This window comes from Metopolophium dirhodum, chromosome 7 (genome assembly GCF_019925205.1).
Source record: "Metopolophium dirhodum isolate CAU chromosome 7, ASM1992520v1, whole genome shotgun sequence".
Taxonomy (NCBI): domain Eukaryota; kingdom Metazoa; phylum Arthropoda; class Insecta; order Hemiptera; family Aphididae; genus Metopolophium; species Metopolophium dirhodum.
Window position 1 is genome coordinate 19,607,213 of NC_083566.1, and position 24,865 is coordinate 19,632,077.

Below are 24,865 nucleotides of genomic sequence, written 5' to 3' on the forward strand. Positions count from 1 at the left end.
GAAATAAAATATAAGCTAAAATCTGTTTATATGTGTGGTTTTGTTGCGGTCGATGCGTGCGTGCTTACTGAGTGTGTGTTGGTGTATGTCTGTGTGTTTGTGATTTTTGGGCCAAAAAAAATGAAAGAAAAAATATAGTCGTGTCGACAAGCATGATTGTCGTCTGAGCGTGATTGTAAATGATGTGTGCCAAAACAAATAATATTAATAATTGTATGATAATGTATGCAATAATAATATTATGTATAATAAATGATAAAATACAATAAATAATAATAATATATAAAAATGTTTGGAATATAATAATTTGATGTGAATAAATACCGGAAAACCATTTTTCCCAGGCGGACCTGCCGGGCCCTGTAAAACATATATTTTGATGTTGCTTTTCATGTAATATAATAATAAGTTATAAACAACAAAAACAACGACAATAACAATAATAATAAAAAAAATTATGTTATACAACAGTGGAAATTGTTTTTAACAGCCGGGCCAATTTCGGTATACAGTATAATCTTTTTAAACCTTATTTAAATATTATTATTATTATGATTATTATGGAGACCACGATATACCACCTATCTTTAAAAATTATTAGGCGCTAACTTTTTTATTTGTAAGTTGAGTTCATACTATCTATCTTTCTCACTCACTCACGCTTTTTTCTTTCTCTATTTTATTACCTATGTTTCAATTTATGTTAGGTTACCAATAACTAATATCCACTAGGTACGAGTAGTTTCTATAACATCGTATTATCGTAATGCGAAGCTAGGTTTTATTCACGAGTTTAGTGTCACGAAAATAAAATCCATATGGAAATTATGTAAGTGTAAGAAATATACAAATGCTGTTTAGTAGATGTTTTGAATCCAAAGCGCATATCTTTACAACGGTTTATTTGTACGCATTATTCATCGAAATAAGACATTGCAAGCATACAGCGTGGTTTAATATACTATAGTCACTATCAAGCTTGGTGTCACAAACATAATTTGTTAACAATATATGATATATTATATATTATATAGTTATAAATAGTTTGGATAGCATAGTTTATAGTTAGAGAAAATTAAATTAATTTGCATGTTTCACGAATTATTTTCGAAGCTTATGTCAGAACTGTACGCAATTTGAAAATAATAACGCTATAATATAATACAAGTATTAATGCTGATTTAGTTTGACATTTATGTCGACGAGTAAAAATTATAGATATAGATAGGAATTCCAAAAACCTTTTAAATTATAATTTTGTCTTCAAAAAGTTCCCATTATGAAAAATATTAATGCAATTATTTACTTCGTGAAAATATCACAATTATTATTTTAATCATTAGCGAGGATAGTGGATACATCATGTGATTTATACGCAATGCCGTTAAATACAGTGACACGATAAAAAAGAAAAATGTTACAGTAATTGGTATATTATTTTTCTCGGCATTTGAACTTTACATTTAATAAATTTATGCACAATAACGTTTGAAATGGTTTATTCGTTTTGTAGAATCACGGCATTGTACGGGAAACTTTTTTATAAACCGCACGTACAATGTAAGTATATATATAATAATCACATTGCTTGATAATTATCGCGGTCCTTCGTATTCCGAACTATATACGTAGAACAATTATACAGAATATCGACGTTATTTAATCGAAGAATTTGAAAGAAAAAAAACCAAACCTTAAGCAGTCAAGCGTTGTATTTTATTCACTATAATGGAACGAAATAGAAGTCTTCCTTACTAACCGCTTTTTACTCGATAAGGCCAATCAAAAGCACTCGTTTCAATATATTATATATTTTATATATACCTATTACAATAACACGCGTTGTGAATGTGAAGTACCTATGTATAGTGGTTTGTGCTGACTCATATATTATTATATTGTGCTGTACGCAGGTAGGTGCATACAATATAATGTTTACACAACCTCTTCTCTCGTGTGATAATTACAATAATAATGTTCAACACATTAACCATCGCGGTTTAAAATATTTGTAGACAAAAAAAAAAAAAAAAATCGAGAGATAATTTGGTCGCCGGGTGATTAAAATTAAACATTATTGCATTGTTTGAAATGTGTTTAAGCCATTAACTCGGCGGCTTAAAATCCCATCAGTGGCACGGTGCCACTCAACGGCGGCGGCGGCAGCGCACTATTTTTACGACGACGTCCGCACAACGCGCCCGCCGACCGTTCCGGACCGCGGATCCCTAAATAATAATAATATGTACAATATCTGTATAAGTCTTGTAACTGCAACCCGAAATTGCCGTCACGGTCATCCGGCCGTTATAATCAATTTCCTCCGTTCGAAACGAAACCCGGTGTGGGTTTACAGTTTCGGTGTAATATTCGTTTAAAATATGATATTTTATTGAAAACATTAGGTGTGTCCGTTGTTTCGGTTGTTTCGGTCCAAGTATTTCGTATATATCACTCACCGCTGGTCCAGGATCACCGGTGTCGCCTTTCTTCCCTCGCTTGCCCCGTTTGCCGGGAGGCCCTGAAACGCGTTTAATAACCGATTAGTCTGATATATATTATACAATATACCTGCATGTTATAATTGTTAATTAATATTATTATCTAATACGATGGGTCGATTGGTATAATATAAGGTATCGTAATATATTTTATTATAATTTTATGTATGTATGCGACAAAATTGTAGTTACGAGAGCGCTTTTCAATAACCACGCGGACTTCAGTCGGCGAACTATTATAGGATTCATAGTAATAATGATCGTGAATGATGTATACAGTATAATATTACATAGCACTGCGCCACTGCTACCTAGGTCTCCGGATTGCCCGGATACCACCGCCGGACCGGATAATGATGCGAGGAGGGTGGGGTGAGGAAAAAAATTGCGCCGGGGGTGACGTGCTAGTGGTCCTCCGTCGTCGACGTCCGTCGCGCTGCAGTGATGAATGGTAAATATATGGTAATCCGAATAGATGTATATATAATATATATGTATATAGGAGGAGTCGGTAGCAAATGATCAATGACGCCCGACATTAACAGTCACATCTCAGTCTCCTCCTGCTCCTGCTCCTCCCCACCCCGAACGAACAAAGGACCATTAAACTACGTCTTCGGTCTATCTCTCATATACGTATATAATATAACATTCACGTGAACATGCGATTCGTTTTGGCCGAGAAGAATCTCCGGCGACGAGGGTGCAAAAAAACTTTAACCGATTATAATTTAATTTTTTTTTTGCGCCTACTTCCTGCTGCCTTTTTTTTCCCTCGTCGTCTAATTTGTCATCCCGGAATGTTATAAACACCGTCTATTTATGAAAAATAAAATAGATTACCGCGCACCGACCGGAAACCGTCGATATTGTTGCGCGTCCGAGTGCGTTAGCCCCGCGGTGGTCTTATTTTTTGAATCATAACCTATTAAACAATGTATCATACATTATATATTATATACACCACGTGCAACACGTTTCTCCAGAATACACGCGATTTATTACATTATGTTCAAACTATATACAGAAATAACATAGAACCTACTGAGAAACTAACACAGACCAATTATTTTATCAAGATCTAGACTGAAATATCCAGAGTTGAAAAATATTAAAAGATTTAAAAAAATTTTTTCAAGTTTAATAACATATTATTTGACATTTCCTTGTAAGTTCTGTCAGTACGACTTGAAATTAAAAAATAATATATTTATTAACTCCATGTATTTAGTAAAATACTGTTTGGGTGGCTCGCGATAAGAGAACCGCCTAGCATACTACATATTTCAATACGTATGTATGTATTACATTAGAATATAATAAATTATATTATAAAACAATTATTTTTAAAAGTTGAAATTTCTAGATTTACGATCTCCCGCCGATAGTTTTTATGTATACCTGAACTCCGGTGTAGAAATACATTTGACAGGTATGTCTGTATAATATTGTGATGTATACTCGCGCCGGGCGGTCAAAAAGTTTAAAGAAAGTCCATAAAAAAAACATAAGTATACATAATAATATAATATATTATTATAATGTATAATTTATATGCTTCATTGTAGGTATTTAACATATTATAATAAATACATGTGTGTATATACAAGTATATTATGAACATACATGTTACATACATTCACACTTTTAACCCTTGATATGGTCTTAGATCTAGTCGATCACGTTCTCGATGTTTACCTGTCATTATGCAGTCAATTGACCGCCGAGCAAGTCATATATGTGCAGAGAGAGAAGTTCTACCAGCTCGCTAATGCATTTCGTTGTAGTCAAACCGTTATGATATGTATATATTATAATATAGGCACTCAATATAGCTAGATCTGTACACGGTCAACATGTGTTTTACTAAAAGCATTTCCGTTTATTACCTCAACACATTTCCATACAGTTTTAGTTTATCTTAGGTGTTTTTGGCATTAAAACCATTTTCTCCAAACACATATTCGGCGTAAAGGTTATATTATATAGATGAGGCACCATGCGTTGTAGTTGGTATATGTATATTATAAACTGCCGTTACCCTAGGGGCTTTTAAATTGGGACTGTTAAACGATCGGAGAGTACTGAGTAGGGATATGCGATTAACTCGTTTGGGAGGGGGTGGAGGATGTATATGTATATAATATACAAAAGCAATTTAAACTCTTCGCTAGAAATGCCACCCTATAGCACTCGTGTTGTTGGCGCATAATCGAAAGCACATTTTAATGAACAACCAAAGTGCTCGAGGGTACCAGATTTTCCATCGATTTTAGACAAATAATAACAACATCGTCTTCTCCCATTCTGCAGCTGGTCCGTTGGAAAATTTAATTTCTTTTAGGTACCCGATAATATGCGTATATATTATTGTTATCTACATGATTTCGATACATTAAGATCCAATATTTTGTATACCAAGTGGATAACTCGCGTAATGTTATTTCAACGACGTGGAAAAATGGTAAAACTCCACAATATACATCCTTTATAGTATATACTATATATACACACGTATATAGATAAGAATGTTTCAAAGACAAAGAGTTTTTTTTTTATACGAAAGAATGTTTCTCGGTCAATAAATGAAATTACTTACAGACTCAGTTATTTTGTTGGTAGACGACTTGAAAAGTAATCTTTCATATAAAAAAAAAAAATAAATAAATGAGAATTACAGACATTTTCTCGTTTAAGGGATCTTTTTTATCCAGCGGCGTATAAAAACACAAGGTTTGGGGCGGTCGTAGGTAATTCGACCTTGCTGACGACTGATCCAGGCTATATCCCACCACGTAGTCATATGCTCGCCACTAATCTCGATACAATGTGTACCTATACCGGTGTTATCGTTGCCACAATCTCTGTGGGGAGACCGCCCCAGCATATACGTCCATCACGATCGTTTCACATTAGTCACGGTCTGCGATAAGAGGGGTGGAAATAAGATGTGGAATAGGATTTCTTTTTACGCCTCGCTAAGGTCAATACGTGTATTACTGCGTAATATATATTTATTATATATATATATAGAAAAATGAGAGAGGGGACATTGGGGACATTATACCTGAGCTTTACGGGAAAAGTTGGTTTATTTTACACCAGCGATGCGGCCGCCGCCGATAGGGGTAAGAAAAAAATACATATATAATATAAATTGTCACATTGGAGAGAAAAGAATAAAAAGGTACAAAATACGATATAATTGAGTTGTTCGTATAATACGAGCTCGCGCCGTGCCGCCGTTAAGAGTAAACAGACGCAAACAAGGGTCTTTGCATTGAATTTATAGCACTTATATATGTATATGCTGTTTTTTGTCCGCGTTCCCCTTGTACAATATTATATTGTTCGGCCAGTAAAAGTAAATATAAATAACGTATTTTTAAAAAAGAAAATAATACACGGATCCAAGATGAAGGTAAAATATAATATTAAAACCAGGTGGGCGGGGAGAATGTGACGGTAAAATAAGCATATTTTTCGAGTTATCGTGGGAGTATTGAAGTCTCTGTGTGCATTATTATGATCATCCCGTTTAGTTGTGTGTCCACTTCAACTCCATAATTATATTTTTATTCATATGCACTATAATATTATATTTTATTATAATGTTACGGAAAATGTAGAAAATCTGGGCATTATATACATTGTCCTGGAATTTTTGAGCAGTTCGAATAATTATTACATTTTCTATATTGACCGGGCAATTAATGGAATGACTGATTTTTCGTGGTTAATGCGAAATTTCAAAAATATAAATCACTTATTATGAGTATTTGTGCAAATAAATTATATTATGTATTGTTGAGTTGTCCTAAAATTTAGTAGGTAAAAATCATTATTTTCTTATAATTTTTAATTAAATATAAAAGAAGTATTACTTATAAAACCATTTTTTATTTATACCACTACAGTTATTTTTAAATAAAACTATATAGTAGTATAACTCTTCATATTTTACATTACCCGGACCATATATGTGAAAATGTTTGTAAAATGTCTACTATAAATTTCTTTCATTAAGTGTTCTATACATTTCTCGGTCATTCAATAAAATTCCTAATTTTACTTTGCCTGTAAGGCTGTAACATATTATACTCCATCAGTTGTTTGAACAAAGTCTGCTGTTGACAAGCTTCCAACATATTATATAATATATTAATATATTATGTGATATCACTTAAATGTAATATTACCAATCTATAAAATGATTCACAAACACATAAACATCGTAAATTGACCATTGATTTAGAACGGAGAAAATTCAAGATGAATTTAAAATCTAATTAATCGTAGTAAAAGTGCCAAAAATATAAGAAATAAACAAAATAAAGTCAGACTGTTATGAAACACATTTAACAATATTTTGAACAAAATATTTAAGAGATAAAATAATAAATTTCTTAGGTAGATAAAACAATTATTTTATTAATAATCATACCTATAATTATTTAAATTGATTAATAACTTAAAAAATATTAATTCACACTTAAATAATACCATCATTTATAATAATGATGTCGTCCCGTAGGCCATATAGAACAAGTGGTTTTCGCCCAAGGTAAAAATTGATATATAGGTACATATAATTAAAATAACATCGCAAAACCCATAAATTATGACAGTAGGTAGGTACATCAATAATATCGACTCTCGTCAATATCTATTAAAGCAGACATGAATACAATATATAAAGCGCAACCTAACCCAGAACGCCGGTGTACGAAGTATGTTTTAGATCACGATTCGACACAATAAATAATAATAACATTATGTAACCGCCACCGCAATCATATTTGTTCGTCTTTTCACGATTATCACATCATGCATACCTACTGTATACGATATAAACAGTGTGGGTGATTTCCCATTTTCTCGTGGTTCCTTCGATCAAACGAGAAAACGGGAAAACACGGTGGTCCATTTTTTTTATTATACTATTACAATAACTACGCCGCAGCAGCCTGCACGGCGAACGACTGCAACTACTTATTACGATACTCGCGCCGTATTAATATGTCATTGAATGTATGTAATGCGTGTGTGAGACGCGTCAAGGGGAGGAAAAAAGCTATTTCTGAACGCGTGGTGTATAGGACGGTTTGTATTATTACACTCGCGCCTCTCGACATTTCGCCATCAATTTCGAACGGAGCGATATATACACACGTATGTATGTATATAAATGTATACGAGCCGCACACGGTGGGAAGAATGAAATAAAACACGAGACGCATAACCCGCGCTTCACGACGACACCACCTAGACTACAACCGTGTACGTATTACATTATATACGCAGGCTGTAATATATTATATAAAATATATCAGGCCGGGTCGTCGTCTCCCTGTGTTCGAACAGCAGCCGCCCTATGTATATAGCCGTATAATATACATTCTATCCGTTCTCGATTGAAATACCCCCATACCCCCCCCCCCCCCCCCCCGATCAATTGCTCACACGGCAGAGCTCAGATGTGACTGGATCAACGGCGGCATTCCTCCCCGGATGAACATAAAAACTAAAAACTAAAACTCCTTTCCGCGTGACGAGCCCGTACCATATATCCATATGAAACGCGCGATTCCTCTCCGACCATCGACCAAAAAAAATACACGCGACAAATCCACAGTGTTTGTTTTCTCTCTCGTTGTTTTTTTATTCTTCTGTTATTTTATTATTAAAGTCAGTTTGGGCGTTATTTTCTATTTCGCTGACTTCTGTTATTGTACAACCCATCCACTCGTTCTTTTATATATCTATAAATATGTACCATATAGTTTGTCCGGCAATAAATCGGATTAAATTTCCCGTCTCCCCCATTGACAAAGTTTCGCGTATAGAAATACCCCCTTTCGCGTTACTATATAGATGATTCGATAAACGGTATATATATGTACACTCGTATATAAGTGTGCGTGTGGACGAATGTCCCGAAATACGCTCAGGCAAAAAACGTTTAACCTCACCCCCGCGAGATGTCATAGTCGTCGTCGTCGTCGTCGTCGTTGTCATTTCCTATACTGAATATTATTATATAGCCAGCGGGAGACTCGTTTTTGACAAAACGTGACGAGCCTCGAAACACTTTTGAAAACCTCGAAAACACATACATGCGCGTGTTCGCACACGCACACGTGTGTGTATATATATATATATATGCAATACGTGTATAAAACCCTCGAAACTTCACGCTACCGCTGCTGCTGCAGTGATGACGTGTTTCCTTTTCCATATCCTTCCCCTTGTCCCTCACTTCGTCTTTTTCTCTATTTGTCTGTCTGTCTCTCTCTGTCTCTTTCTCTTTCTCTATCCATCTATCTGTGCGAATTATATTTAAGTCTTCCCGAGAAGTTGATATACGCGCGTACACTACTTTCCAGATCGTGTTCCTCTAATTTACACCAGACGTTCATTAGTGAGATTTTACCCTGCTGCCGGTATACATTTATATATACGATATTCTCCTTCGCGACGCCACCCATCCGTAGTCTCACTCCCACACCGGTGCAGGGTCAGACCTTTGCAATGGTCACGTATAACGCTCTCTCACTATCTCTGTCTCTCACACCCACGGCTGGATTATAATTGCCACAGATACGGTTCGTTAGCTGAAAAACCCGGCGCCTGTTAACCGTGGGGCTGATCATTATATTATAACAGGTATAATATACGCGAATATAATATATCATATTATTATTGTATCTGGATGCGTTTGTGTGCGCTATAGTATATTTTGTACACCTTTTGTATAATATGTATTTCGGTATTTCCTGATTGTTATAAAGCATAATAATAAATAATAATAACTACTCTTGTAATAATAATATTATGCTGCATGAGTAGAGCGGCAATGAAATCGAAAAACAAACAGAATACAATAGGTATATACCTATATGCTTTATAATTGCATGCGATAGTTGACAAATAATAAAATCCAAGTACACAAATCGTGTTTCGTTGTAAGCATAGTAGTATATATACTACAGGTATACCTGTATGATAATAATATAGGCAATAACGCCGTTCATTGAAATCAATAAAAATACAAACACCGCAGAAATGTTTTGCGCGCACATACCTATACTGCGCCGCGATTGATTTACATTAATTTATAAATTATAATTAATATTAATTGTACTCGTACATAATATAGGAACATACCTGTTAATAAAATGCGCGATTAAGCCTACACAGAAACCGTATAAAATAGAGATTCCAATCAAGTATTATACAGGGTGTTCCAAATTGTATGTAACAGCAGATATGCCACGATGAAGTCTCAAGTCACATACAATTTGTATCGATAACTATAATATAAACAAAATGTTCAATTTACGAAAAAGTGGCGGTGATTCAAAAACCTAATGAAAATAATCATAATGTAATAAATAATAGTAGTATGATATATAATATCATCCGGCCTAGTAACCAATAAAAATGCAAGTTTTGCATACCTATATATATATATATATATTATATCATAATATTTTTTCGTACCATCCCACGTTAAATATTGCCGCAGCGACGTCGTGAGTCATGGTTACAGGTATAAAATAAAATAATACATATACCTATATTGGCGTCTACGGTATATATGATATGATCGGTAGGGTTACCCGTCGTCGTCGTGACGCCGTCTGCGGGCGTCACGCCATGGTCATAATATAGACGCCAGGCGTACCTATATATATATATATAGGACTGCGATACTTACACTCCGCGTCCATATTACATATACCTAATACCTATACCTAGTTATACGCGAATCACGTCGTCTAATTGGTGTATAGGTGCCTTTTATAAAATATGACGTGTAAAGTTTTCCTGGTGGCGTAAACGATCAATGATGACTTGGTCAGCTCATTTTCAGAATCTAGCTGATATAAATAATATTTGAAAGCAACAGTGGTGCAAATTATGCACATATATATTTAATTTTACTAAATTATGTTGCCTTATTGTTAAACTGATTATTATATTATTATACTATACTAAGGTGCGCCTCTGTGCTCTACTTGACAACTCCTTCAGATGTTTTAGTAAAAAGATTTTTATATCATACAATACTCGTAAATGTACATTTAAAAAAAATATTATTATTATAATTCAAGTGATAAAAATGTGTGTCATATGTCGCCCCCTAGAAAATTGTCCTATATGGCTATATAGTTACTTCACTTTGGTCGTCGAATGTAAGCCACCCAAATTCAAATATTTAAGTTCAAGTTTTCTGAATATTTAGTATAGGTACTTAAGTAATTTGTAAGTATTTGTGAACATAAATTGGCGGGGATTTGTCAGTTTAGCCAAATTATCCGCAGCTAACTTCTTAGAAAACTAGCCGGTAAAATGTATTCAAATTTCGTTCACAATTTGTAAGCATAATTATTTTTAATTTTTTCACCACATTTTGACAGTTAAAATTCGAAAATATCAATCCAAGCCAACTTGTGTGATTACAACGTGTATATTTGTGTACGCGGCTGCTCCAAAAAGTAAAATATATACAATATATTACTTATTCTAATACCTGCTGTACCTATATGCCCATGTCATTGATGTATATTGACGTGTATAACACGTGTGTATCATAATATGGTCTGCAGCAATACCATTGGTTGGCAAAAGGTCACACTAAATATTTGTATGCAGTGGCATGAGGTATCAAAATTGATCGAGGTCCGAGCTAGTATAATACTATATACCTATATATTATTATTATTATATTTATCGTTATTCACCGTCTCGATGTTCTGTGACCGATGAGTTCCCATCGCGCGGAGCACAAGATCGAATATAGCTACACTAAAATAGAATAGGTGTACGATGACTGAGCGCGTTTTATTATTTATTTTTTTTAGAACGTTAATAACGTACACACATACGTCATACACGATATTTAAGTACGCACACTGTATAATATTATGTGTATACATAGACAAAAAGATGAATTTTATAGAAGAAATCAACGTGCATTTGTGTACAAACAATAAAACATATTTAAATAATAGTCGGTACGTATTATTATGCGTTATTGTTATCAGTTGGCGATTTTCCAGGAGGTCGCAGTTTGGTAACCTCGGCAAATACACCGAATATACGTGACACCTATACCTATACCATAACATCAAGGGATCGAAAGGTTAAGTACGAGCCACAATTTATATTCTCGTAACCACCATGAGATTACCGTTCAAGTGGAAAATAACAATAATAATAATTTATGTTTTTCTTTTATTGACAACATGCAATCAGATATAATATTATATAAGTACTTAACTAGGTATAAACTTTGAACACGATCTACAATTTATGTACCTAAGTATAACGAGAACACATACAATATACATCTAGTATGTATAAGAAATCAAATCGATTTACCCAAGCTTAATGTTATAATAACACACAAATTATACTTTAAATTTAAAAAACGAAATTTACACAATCGTTAATGTAATAATGTATTTCTTCGACGATAGTGGTATATATTATTTACTAATTCGGAATGGTGCAGATGAGGAGGTTTTGAATCGAAAAATGTGCACTACTTCGGCGTACAGAATATTTAATCTTTTTAAGTGAATGCTGTGATAAATGTATCTCATTTCTTCCCCGTGTTTGCCTATATAAAACCACCGTGTAAACAATTATTAACAACTCGTAACGAATTTTTTGTTTATCGCTTGTATAATATTATATCGTTGTGTCTTAAGCTGATCCGTCCGTGGACAATACATTACTATGATATTATAGTAAATTACATAGCCGTTGTGGATAGTTTTAAGAAGATATACGCGTTATTTATTATAATATTTTATACCATCGGGTGGAATAATATTAATAACGGCAATTACGTATGTTTCTATGCGGTACGAAGTTAAGAATACGCGTGTGATGAGCACTGCGACTTTTCAGATTTACCTCTAACCTTAACTAACCTCCTATATACGATGGACGCGATTAACCGTTAACCACAGTATTATTTGCAGTGAAAGCTTGGCGTTTCCCCACAAACTCCCTAGCTCGTACATATTATTATTATCACAGGTACGGATCGTTTTATTCGAGAACGCTCTGCCCGAAACGCTCTGCCACGTTGCATTTGAGCACAGTCGTGTATATAGGTATAATAAACTGCAGTCGGATATTAACAGTTGCAGTCGACGGTGCAGAAAACAGCGCGCATTGCATTTCTGCAACGTGAAGATCGGCATAACATTATAACATTATAAGTTATTGGTATTTGGTGTGCACAATCACGCGCGGTCGTAACGATCGGGAAAATAATAATTATAATCAACAACACTCGGATATAATATAGTGAAGAACCGACGCACTGCGCATGAGATATAAATGAGAGGTACATAATTATAATATATAATATGAGACTATGAGGGGTACTCGTATGTAGAGGTATTATAAGTATACGAGACATATGGCGGAGTTATTGGAGTTAATGCATAACCGACGACAGCGTGGAACGCGATGATTGTTAGTTATTATTTTATTCATTGCAATATAATATTGAACCTGCATAATATAATATTATTGTGTCGTTGGCTCTTGATATAATATAATTTAGGTACCTATATTATGCATATAAATATTTCTAAATAAATGCGCCTCCATCCGGTTTCCAGAGGATATCTTTTGAAGGATTGGTTACTATATTTTGTTGGAGGGGGGGGGGGGGCGGAGGCGAATCTCGTTAACGCCAGCGTGAAACAAAAACCTTTATTTGACGCGAATCCGACGGCTAATGGCCATGATGTATACAAGCGCAAATATCCATCTTCGTTCGAATGTTATATTATTTGGATTTTCGAGAACACTGTTACGGTGACATTTACGTAGGCCGAAAATCCGGATTGATATGCTTATTCAAGCACATTTGCATAGATTACACCAATGTATATTATACGTATCGTTGATTTCATAATAAACAGATAAGCAATGATATAGAAGTATTTTGTTGACTTAAATTATTTGTATGCGTATTCGGATAGCGTTGTTTCAAAATATAGGAGGTAATATGGTGTCATGAAAGAAGGGGTGGGCTAATCTTCTAATATTTTGTTTTATTTATTTCGACTGTACTGTGGCTGTCAAAAAAAACTAATTTTATAAATATTATATAATATGATCATATAATAATATTAGGTAAATTACTAATTTAAATAAATTTAGTTAGTCATTTATGTATTGTGAACGATAATTTTCATCGTAAGTTTGAAAACGAAGATTAACAGACTAAAAGGTCAACTTTTTTGTAAGCGCGATTTAGTGCAGGTTTACTGGTTTACAAATACTTAATATCGAAATAGATATCCTAATAAATATTATCACTATTATTTATATAATTTTAAATGGTTTTTGCAATAATGTCTAACATGCAAATCAATCTAATATTGAAATTATTATGTTATGGTATGTATTTACTTTCTAAAAAATATTAAATTGTATTATAATTATTTTGAGTTGATTGTGGAAGATGCGGGGGGAGCAATCCCCCATTGTTAGTTTTCCATTCAAAAATGATTGGGCTTCGTTGATTTAATTTCCTATTTTCGCCAGACCACTTAAGTCTATTTTGATTTCACGTACGGCGTTAAAGCAACTTCTTAACTTCGAGAATCCACGAGTCACATCCCGCTGGCCCACAATGGTCTCAAATACAATAATTTATAATAGAATCGATGTACCTATGTACTATCGAAATAATTACCACGTAGTGTTCGAATTAAGATGTTGAGACAGATGATAATGACGATACTAAAAATAACAATAATATTAATAATAATAATAAAAATAATGACGATGATGACAGACATCCTGATACGACTCTTTCTGTAATTATTACTTATTTCTCCGACAGTCTGATTGGTGAGGAGGTGAAGGCGTAGACGGAAATAATAATATTCGGTAGCTGCAGAGGACCATGCGTCGACGAAGACATTAATATTATACCTACATGTATTACAAACTAAAAACTTGAACGAGATTCATCTCAGACTATAATTAATGTATATATATAATATATATTATATAGGTACAGCGTGCGCGTTCTAATAGAGTTAGGTGGTTTTAAGTGAATTTCACTCAACATAAAATCTAAACAAAATATTTTTTGATCATAAAACAAGTAATACCTTGAAATTACCTTTTTTATTTTAAGAACAAAGTCTGATATAGTTATAGAAAAATATAAAAAATAGTAAAGTATACCTAAATAATAAATTGTTCCTAAAAAATTATTTAAAATCTCTTGTCTTTTATAAAATACTAGTTGTAATACCAAACTTCAACCTGAAGAAAAAATAATAATAAACGAACATTATGATATTCTAAAAAGACTTTTTTGCTCGTGGCAACCAAATTAAATGATAATAACTAGGTATCTATTTATTCTTTCGTGTGATCAAAGGCAACCTGAGTTCATAAATAATAAAAAAAATTAATTTTCGTAATAATTTAAGGACAAAATGCATATGTATGCTATCCTATAACGGATGATACCCGAAATAAAAAGTAGTCTACATCAATTCTTCCAAAGTCCTCTACCTGTGTATGACATCCAGTCAGTATCGGTTAGGTTAGGTTAGGTTAGGTTACGTTTCGAACCTTAGCCCGGACGCACACAGACTGACACATTCATTATACTTATTAGCATAGCTGTCCAGATTGTTTTGAATATAGAATATAGATAACCTGGTTCATATTAAAAAAAGTGGGCAAGTGGAAGTCGCTCTGCTGTACAATAGGTTACAAGTGGGTCACTGTATAATTATTGATGGTATTAAATTTTAATTCAATGATATAATCTCATTGTATAAGAAAAACGATTCTGAGCGGAGACGGTCAGTCAGCCTAGGATATTACTAAATATATTTGATGATATTATTGTGAATAAAGTAATCTGTATATAGCCTATTTACGTGGAACATTGTTTTAAATTTTCAATCCTTAGCTATAAAAGTTTAACATTTTATAAATTTTTAACTACAAAACAATAATTACATTTTAAATTTGATAAATGTTGTCAAAATTTCTACCTTAAATGCTTTTTAAAAAAAAGTGTGCCTATGTATTTTAAATATATTTCAACTGCCATTTAAGCAATATATCAGGAGCCTTTTATTAAATTTTTACTCATTTTTATCCAACAAATAACATTTTATTGATAATTATAGAAAAAAAAACCAAAAAAATTTAAAACTGACAATGCCCTTAAACAACTCAAAAAGAGTCAAAATATTTTAAAAACTTGATGGTGTATAGAAAATGAGAATATTAAAATTCAGTTTCTCATGTATCTACAGTTATTCGTTTTTGAATAAAAATAAAATAAAAAAACCGCTACATGAGAAGTCGAGTGAAGATCCAATATATTGTGTAAAAATATGAATTTTAAACACTCATAAAAATTTGATTTGCTTGTATACATGTACTACGACTACTTATCGTGTACCTACACACACATAAAAAAAACACACATCATTGTAAAACCAATACATTCATCGTTCCACTCAGAATCTAAAAAAACTTCAATTTGGAGGTATATATTTATCATGTAAATATATAAATTGTATATTATAAGCGTGAGTCGACTTTGCACCCATCGTCCTTTATTTCAGTACGAAAATCGTATGAAACGAGAAACCGCCTATATAGTATATCCCGTGCTATTCGTGTCAATTATTAATTTCGAAGATCTGATTAATATAATATATTAATATACAACTGTATACACGATTTGTCACTTTAAGCGTCTTTGGTAGTATATCGTATGACTAACAAGCTCTTCGACGCGCGTATGATATCGATTACCGCTTTATGATATACCTATTTATGTACATAATATATGCCCCCAATGCCCTTCGTCTCGGGGTTGGATTTCTAATAAAGAGTTTAAAAAATATAAATAACAATAACCACGTAGTATAGTAGGTACGTATTAATATAATAGTATTTTGTGGTTTTTTAAAACCATCATGCACTACAATAACAATAAGCTAATTTAAATAAAATCATATCGCCGTAATAGCTAGTGTGCTAATCAAACGAATCCGATACAATTTATAAACCTATAATTTTGGCATACAGATAAATTATTATATTCAAATAATGATTCTCTTAACAATATACATGCTTTCTTACTCATATAATATAATATGTAGGTATATTATAATGTCTACGCCACTTCCACGATTTCCTGTAATAGCGGAAGAGGGCGTCTTTTCGAAACGAAATTGTATTCACTTCCTGTTCGTAATCGAGGGAAAAAATCCGTTTTGCAAAAATAAATTGAAATAAAGGAGACAACATCAATTGATTGACGACGAGTGGACGGTGAGACCCCTCGGCCGCCGTGTTAAATAATAATAACCAATTACAGACCGGATTTACGAGTGTTCATCGTGGAAAAAAATATCTCCTCCATATACTGTACATAATATTACTACGATATTACGTTATAGGTATATGACGGTTTCACAATGTTGGGATGACAAAAACTACAACCGATGCGTGTTCGATGTTTGGGTAAAAGTAATTTGTTTCATATACGTATAGAGTATAGACGTATAGTATAGGTAGGTGCCCACAAACTAAAGCGTAGCAGTAATTTAATTTATTTTAGTTATTCGCTCTAATTACATTTTAAATTGGTAAATAGTTAGTAAGTAATTACACATGTGTATCAACTAAGCACGACCGAAGTTGAAAAAATGTTTTCTAAATATCTATCAGCTGTGCCCGCTATTGCAATCAATATAGAGAGACGTTATTCAAAACTTTTGGATCACAAAAACAACTTGTTTTTACATCGATCTCAGACTCTAAAACCACCAAAATTATTGTAAAATCAAGAAAATACATTTATAGGTATAAGATACGCGTACATACTTCGAAATAGATTACCATATTTTTTCTAAGAACTTAGTTATGGGTTGTTTCCTGTTAGGACATTCACCACCCCCTTACATGTGACCCATATTGTATTATATTTTTTAATTATAAATTATGTGTGATTTATTGTTTTAAAATTTTGTCTACCATCATAAATATATTTATAATAGTTTATAATTTATAAGAACATTAATATTAAGTTTTGAAAGTACCTAAATAGTAATTGCTACTGGGCATTTCGTTATTTTAATTTTAATAATATGTGATTTGTTTACTTTTGTATAATAATTGTATTCAAAATCAAATGAATTGCAATTTTTTTTTTTTAAACACATAACTAAAAATACGTTTTGGTCAAATAATTTACTAACCAACTGGTAGGCACTTGCGTTTTATTATGCTTGTATGATGTGGATTTAAAACGTGGTTGCGGTCGAGAATGTGTCATGATTCTTATGTATATTAGCCCTATTGCATAAAATAAATAAATGACAATACAAATTATGATAGCATTAACAGGTTCACAAAAATAAACACGCAAAGATTAGATTTTATTTGATAATTTAAATTTATATTTTTTTTTGCGCATTGAATTTCCTAAGAAAATAGTTTAAGATATTGCTTGATAAATTACTTTAAACAATATTACAATTTTGTATAGGTATTACTTAAATTTGTTTAGCATACAATATTACAAAAAAACGTATTCTTTTAAATGTATAAATGTTAAGATGTATAATGTATTTACATTAATTTTTAAATGCTTATCATATATCAATACTTAATATATAATGTTTTAGTTCTTACATAGGTATACATATAATAATATATCAAAGATGAAAAATGTTTGATGAATCCCTTCCCCCGGGTACGCCACTTGAATTATATATGGTCCGTGTCCACTGTCCGGACCGTCCGTCATTGTTATTACTTATTTTGGTCTATATACACTCCTTTATGACTATACATAATTTTAAGTAATGGCGTCATTCATTTATTGTTTTATTTAGCAGTAAATAATCATAACGTTTATCTAATATGGGGTTTTCGTATTTATGCAGTGTCAATAAATATTGAACATAATATTGAATTTGATCAGATACATTAGTGGAAACATATATAACATATAATAGTGGAACATTTATAAATTGGTTGTATGTTCCATTTTAAATTCTAATATAACGTAGAGACAAAAGGCAGTATGACGTTTTCTCTCGCTCGTGAATAGTAGTACCTTCTTTATGCTGTATTTTAGTATATTACACTAATGAAATTCTGAAAACTATAATGAGGATGATAAATTTCAACAACTTTAAGGTTTTTAGAAGTTCACAGATGTACTATTCATGTTTTTTGTATTATTAGTATAGCTTCAAATAAATATACCAAAGTGAATTAATTATAACTAAATAATGAATTTGTTAATCAATGTATAATACGTATTAATAATACAATGATATTTGTTTTTATTAAAATTCGATATTTTGTGCACATAAAATATTATTTACACTTATTCAATGTTATTTATACGCCCAAATTAGAACAAAAGTTCATAAAAAATCCATTGTTGTTGTAAAGTTCAAATTCCTTTTGTTTACTTCACATTTTTTGCGTCGCTGCATGTTTTGTAATACGCGTTTTAAAATTTACCACAAAAACCATTTTTTATGTGTTCGAATATTGAAGCCACGCACCATATGAAAAGGCCACGCTTGGGGAAATTAAAAAAAAAAAATAAAACACCCTTCTAAAAGAAAGAATGTACTTATACCCACACACACACCGGTTGTCAATAGGTTCCATTGTATGTTGCGCGCGAGTCTCTTAATTTTCTTTCAGTGTCTAGTAGGTAGGTACTAAAAATAAAATTGTGATTATAGAGTCTTGTCCAGAAGATTTCAAAAACACATTAATTATGTTGAAACTGAACTCGACAATAAATCAAAGCGTTAATAACGCAATGTGGCTTAGAACTTTCAGCGGGGAAATTCAAATTAAATCCTTCGAAGCCATAAACTTCCACAAAGCCGACAACAATAAAAGCACTACTGTGAAGAAACTTCTTATATACCTTTTAAGTATAAAGAGAGTATATCTTTTAAGAAACATTGTTTAATGGGCTAGATCACTTTTTGTTGCCTCCGAAAATAACAGACGAAAACACAAACTTTATTTAAAAAAAAGTTGGCGCGTTTTTCGATAAACACTCTGATAGCTGAATACTGAATATATTATAAAATTGTCGGACGTACGAGAAAATTTGTTCCCCGGCGCCGCAGACATATTTTTGTTACTTATTTTTTAAACACCCTATTTAAATCCGCATTATACTGATCTGTTTTTAAAGGCTTTTTATACAATATTTCACATAACCATAAACAAATAATTTAAATATTTTTTCGGGCTATATAAACGACAAAAATAAAATAAAAACAACCAAGCTCATTCTTAGTATGTTACTTTATTTTTCAACGCCTTCATTTTAACATATTTTACATTTTAACAGGATTATAATAACAATAATAATAAAATAAAAATTATAAACGCTTAGAGTCCATTGTTATTATCCATACACTCGTTCCTCTCTATACTACGACGTTATGAATTCATCGTAGTACGTTATTATACTACGTCGGCATCATCTTCCTCCGAATGGAAAAGTAAAAGAGAGGGTCACGAAAAAATAATATACTTTCCCTATATAAGTACTTTTTATTATTATCACCATCATTATTATTATTATTATTGAATAAATTACACTGTAAGCTTTGCCCAGAAGTCAAATAATCCAGTTATTACTCGGAAAACCGAGATAAAATAAAAAATAAAAATTATTAGCTTGCCATTAGCCGTAGTAATAATCCATGATGATAGTAAATACCTGTGGCTGTCATTTGAATTCCCCATTACCTGACCATTAGTAAAATATTTTTTTGTATATTAAAATCGACGTAGAGGAAAAATGAAATGTTTGGTATGTACGATCGTATACATTGTACACCTATGGAATTTAATGTTTTCTTATATTTAAAAATTCGTTTAAAATCAATTCCATATGCGAATGGCGTGTAACGTAGATCAAAACTGAGAACCTCTTATCGAAAGACGTACACGTAGAATATCAAAACATCAACATAACAGCGTTTCTGATGACATTAAGAACGTCCTGCTCCTGCACATTTATTACGATTGATGTAATACTACTACAATACACCTATTGTGACAGTTGCTTTTTTGTTGTTCTGAAAACATTAACTCCAGACCGATATAATGTAATCAAATAAATCACGATTCTGTCTATTTCGATGAATTATCGATTATTCTCTCTATATTATACAAATGTTTGACTTAATGTCTATACTGACTACATATTTGGTTACTACAACAATATATATATATTACCTATAAAGTTTCCAAATCATTAGGAAAAACGTGACCAGACAAAAAAAAATTAATTGTATTGAAATCTATTAAACATTATATTATAGTACCTATAACAAAAGATTAAAAAAAAAAAATATTTTAAATACGATTTATAAATCCAAAATACAAGTAATGGTAAGAAAGAAAATTTGAATTTTGAAAATATAACTTTAGTTTACATACTAAACATTATTTAGCATAGAATTGTATGTTTTGTACTACGATATAAGCAGTTGAAAATAAGTATACGGTAATAAAATATTATTATCATTTCAATACATGCTTCCTTTTCCGACGTAATAAACACAAAAATAATCTAAATAATAATATTGATCATAATATTATAGATGATCAATAATCAAGTACAACGAATTACTATCGTTTCTATTGCAAACAGTAATACATACTTATACCATGATTTTTAGCCAGAGATGAAAAAAGTTTTTAATTTTTTTATTTTTGTTTAAAATTGTTGATATTACATTTTTGACTAACGTTTTTAAACCCGTTATTTTTCTATATCGTTTCCAAATAACGGTTTTGATAATTTTGGTTTTTTTTTAATTCTTGTAATATAGTAAACTTGCAATTTATAAGTAGGTAGGTGCTTAATAGTTAAAATTAATTACTTTTAATATATGCATTTTTTTTTAATTTAGTAACGTATTTTAAAAACATGTTTATCATCCCTGGTTTTAGCACAACCAGTATTATATTTATGTATGGATATCATATGAAAGCAATAATATTGTATTATGTATACTATATTATTATAGTGGTGTCGCACTGTCGCGTATAACAAAACTCATAAAAACAAAAACACTCACATTTTTCATAAAATATTAGGATATGCACGTGCCGACAGTGTATCAAAATATTCTAATTATTTAAAGAGCTACTAAATAATACAATGTACGATTCAATAAACAACATTTTATTTGCTCGTTAATTAATTACTATTGTCCGGGCATAAAATATACGTGCGCTCGCGCGGTACAACAACAACGGCTGGCGATGAAGATACACAATTTAAATACCACACGACGGATTCCTCGCGCTCGGGTAGACAAAGGGTAAATAATTGGACAGTATATTATAACATATTATATTTATATTATATATACATATATATGCCGCCGTGTGGAGCACAATGGTGTTCGTCCTCGAAAGTCTCTCGGACCAGGAGCGTGACCAAGAAAATACGAGACGACGGCGGCGCGGCGGCCACGACCACGGAGAAGAGTACCTATATAATCCTAAACTCGGTATCTCACAACAACTATATTATATTATATACGTACTCTACCGCCACCACAACTATTACTAGGTACGATATATTATATTATGCTACTTGCACTGCTATTCTGAAACGGAATACCTTTGTTGTGTGCCGCATCATAACCTTAGGGATTATGTGAAGAGAGAAAAAAAATCAAATTTAGACGTAGGTATATATAATATGTATATGGTCGTATCTGCGGGCAGGGCAAGGGTTCTGCCCGTAATCACAAACCCACCATCGGTAAATATTTATAACCGGACGGTGGATATAAACGTTTGGTGGTTCGCCGACCGCTTTTAAAGGGATACAATATAATAATATATTAATATAATGTATGTAAGTTGTGGGTAGGTACACGACAAACGGTCGGCCGTTTATACTGGACAATTAAAGCGTTATGTTGTACGTAGTACATTACACAAACGAAGACGACTAAACGACGAAAAGCATCATCCTCCCCAATATAATAATATACCGTGTCCACTCGCAAAGGAGATCCATTTGAAACTAATTTTTGAAATGCATTTTTACGATTTAATTTTAAATGTTTTTACACAACTTAAAGTATATTATTTACATTACACTACATTTTCACAAACAAATATGAATTTTTATTATTTTTAGCACATTAGTTATTAAATTTGTTTATTGACAACCTATATTTTATTTTCGATTTCAAAACTAAAACAGTAAACTTTTCTATACATTTGGATGTATTAATATCGAATATTGATTAAATGATTTTTTTTATGAATAATTGACGAATTATTTTATGACCATTAAATAGAATTATGGTCACCGCTTAATGATCTACCGTTTACCAAGGCTTACAACACTTATATAGTTTTATGTAGTAATAATTCAAATTTGCAGTAACCTATATTATGTATAAATTATCGTATTGATCCGTATCAGAACTAACAGAACATTAATCGAACAATATGTAATCTATTATCTCGCGGATGTTGCAAACCGGTGAAACATTTGTCAAGTCTCAAAAAAATGGACGCGATAAGAGGGCAATTTTCAAAATCATCTGATTGATAAAATCAGTAAACGTTCCGTAGGCTGATTGAATTATCATTACAATCGAAACGACATTCAGATACTATTAGATACTATCGATACATTTTACGATCGACGACAATAATAATTGTTTATTTTATAATTTATTTACACGTATCCATAATATACCTATCGTGTTATCGTTATGTTGCTATACATTATACATGTATACATAATATGTGTGTGAACAAACTACGTTGGCCTCATATCTCGGCGTTTTCGATATTCGTGCGTCGGTATACCTATATCGCTAAAGACGATTAATATTTAGGGAGACGTCTTGGACAGAGCAAGTATACTGAAGTACTTAAAAGTAATAAGTACCTATAGTAAGTATATAGGTACACATAACTACATATTTATAACCGTTGTCTATATTTGTTTCGTTTTTCGTACAAACAGGCCAGTCTAAGTGCTTATCACCGGACCGGTATCGAACGCGCACAATATAATAATAATAATAATATATTATACTCTCCCACCTCTCACCGTTTCGTGCTCACCGCAACCACTCTGTACACGAACGCGCCAGACATGCTTATCCGATAAACATCTCCTCTCGTGGTACACGCGCTACAGACCTGCACTGGCTGTCACATACCATTTTGTCAAAACTGCATTCTCCCGGATTCTTTCCTATACACGAGTACACGACCATCGGACGACGTACATATACATATTATATTTAGCTATATTATCCTTTTGTTTATTACAATTTATTATTTTTCTTTTATCCGTCTGTTTTATTTTAGGTAAACGATTCAAATCCAACCTCGAATTTCGTTCAAACTGATCCCGAATCGCAAGAATGATTATATTTTTTTCCTGGGTATGATTTGTGTGAAGTGAACGAAGACACATACACTGCGCGGTCAGGCGTTCACAGTGATATGTTTATTTGTCGTTTTCAAGTTTGTTTTTGCCGTTTTTAGTTTTCCACACGGCCACACGAATCAGAGATTTCGGATCACCGGCGCCGCACAAAATAGATACTAACTCACGATAACGAACACGCCTGAATCACACGTGTGTTTACGAATTATACGAGTTTCTATAGGTTTCTAGATTTTAAGATGATTATGATATGTTCGTTAAATATACAAAACGCCAAACGGAAATCTAAACGATATGTATATTATACGACCTGGTTGATGAGAATACTTACCTAAAGAAAATCGTCGACTAATATAACTGGTTCCACTTAAGAAAAAAAATAACTCAAGATATAATTATCATTAAAGAATCTATACGCTACATTGTGATATATTATTGTAATAATGTACCTACTTAGACCTTGAAAACCATTTACAAAATATTATCTTACACTAGAATTTCGTGAAACGGCAAATGTCATGATTTTGAAATCATTATGAAAACTGGACACTCCGGGGAAATCAAAATCTTAACAATAATAGCGTGTGTATTAGGTAGAAGCTTAATGTACAGCACGAATGCAGGATTATATATATATATGATATATGTTTTGTTTAACGATACTTTACACTTTACGTTTAGTGAATGGGGACAAGAAAAAAAGATCATAACATTTACGACTAAATGGACCATTGTAGTTGGGAGTCGGGGTCGACGCCAGCACAAGCGGTTATATTATTTCCCTCTATTTGATCATTGTGGTCGCCGTCGTCGACAGCTTTACCAATGTATAAATAGCGCCGCTAAT

The 24,865-nt window shown here is 32.3% G+C and overlaps 1 protein-coding gene across 13 annotated transcripts in view; it reads right to left on the reverse strand.

Moving 5' to 3' along the window:
* The window catches only part of LOC132948852 (collagen alpha chain CG42342), a 111,517-nt gene that overhangs the window by 55,391 nt on the left and 31,261 nt on the right, over nucleotides 1–24,865 (reverse strand). For 10 of the 13 annotated variants that reach the window (XM_061019527.1, XM_061019516.1, XM_061019514.1 and 7 more), the window contains exons 2-3: nucleotides 2,460–2,521; nucleotides 325–360 (exon numbers count right to left, since the gene is read on the reverse strand). In XM_061019527.1, coding sequence (XP_060875510.1) covers nucleotides 325–360; nucleotides 2,460–2,521 — 98 coding nt within the window. The remainder of the gene's footprint in view (nucleotides 1–324; nucleotides 361–2,459; nucleotides 2,522–24,865) is intronic. The other 3 variants (XM_061019520.1, XM_061019518.1, XM_061019523.1) reach the window with 1 other exon arrangement.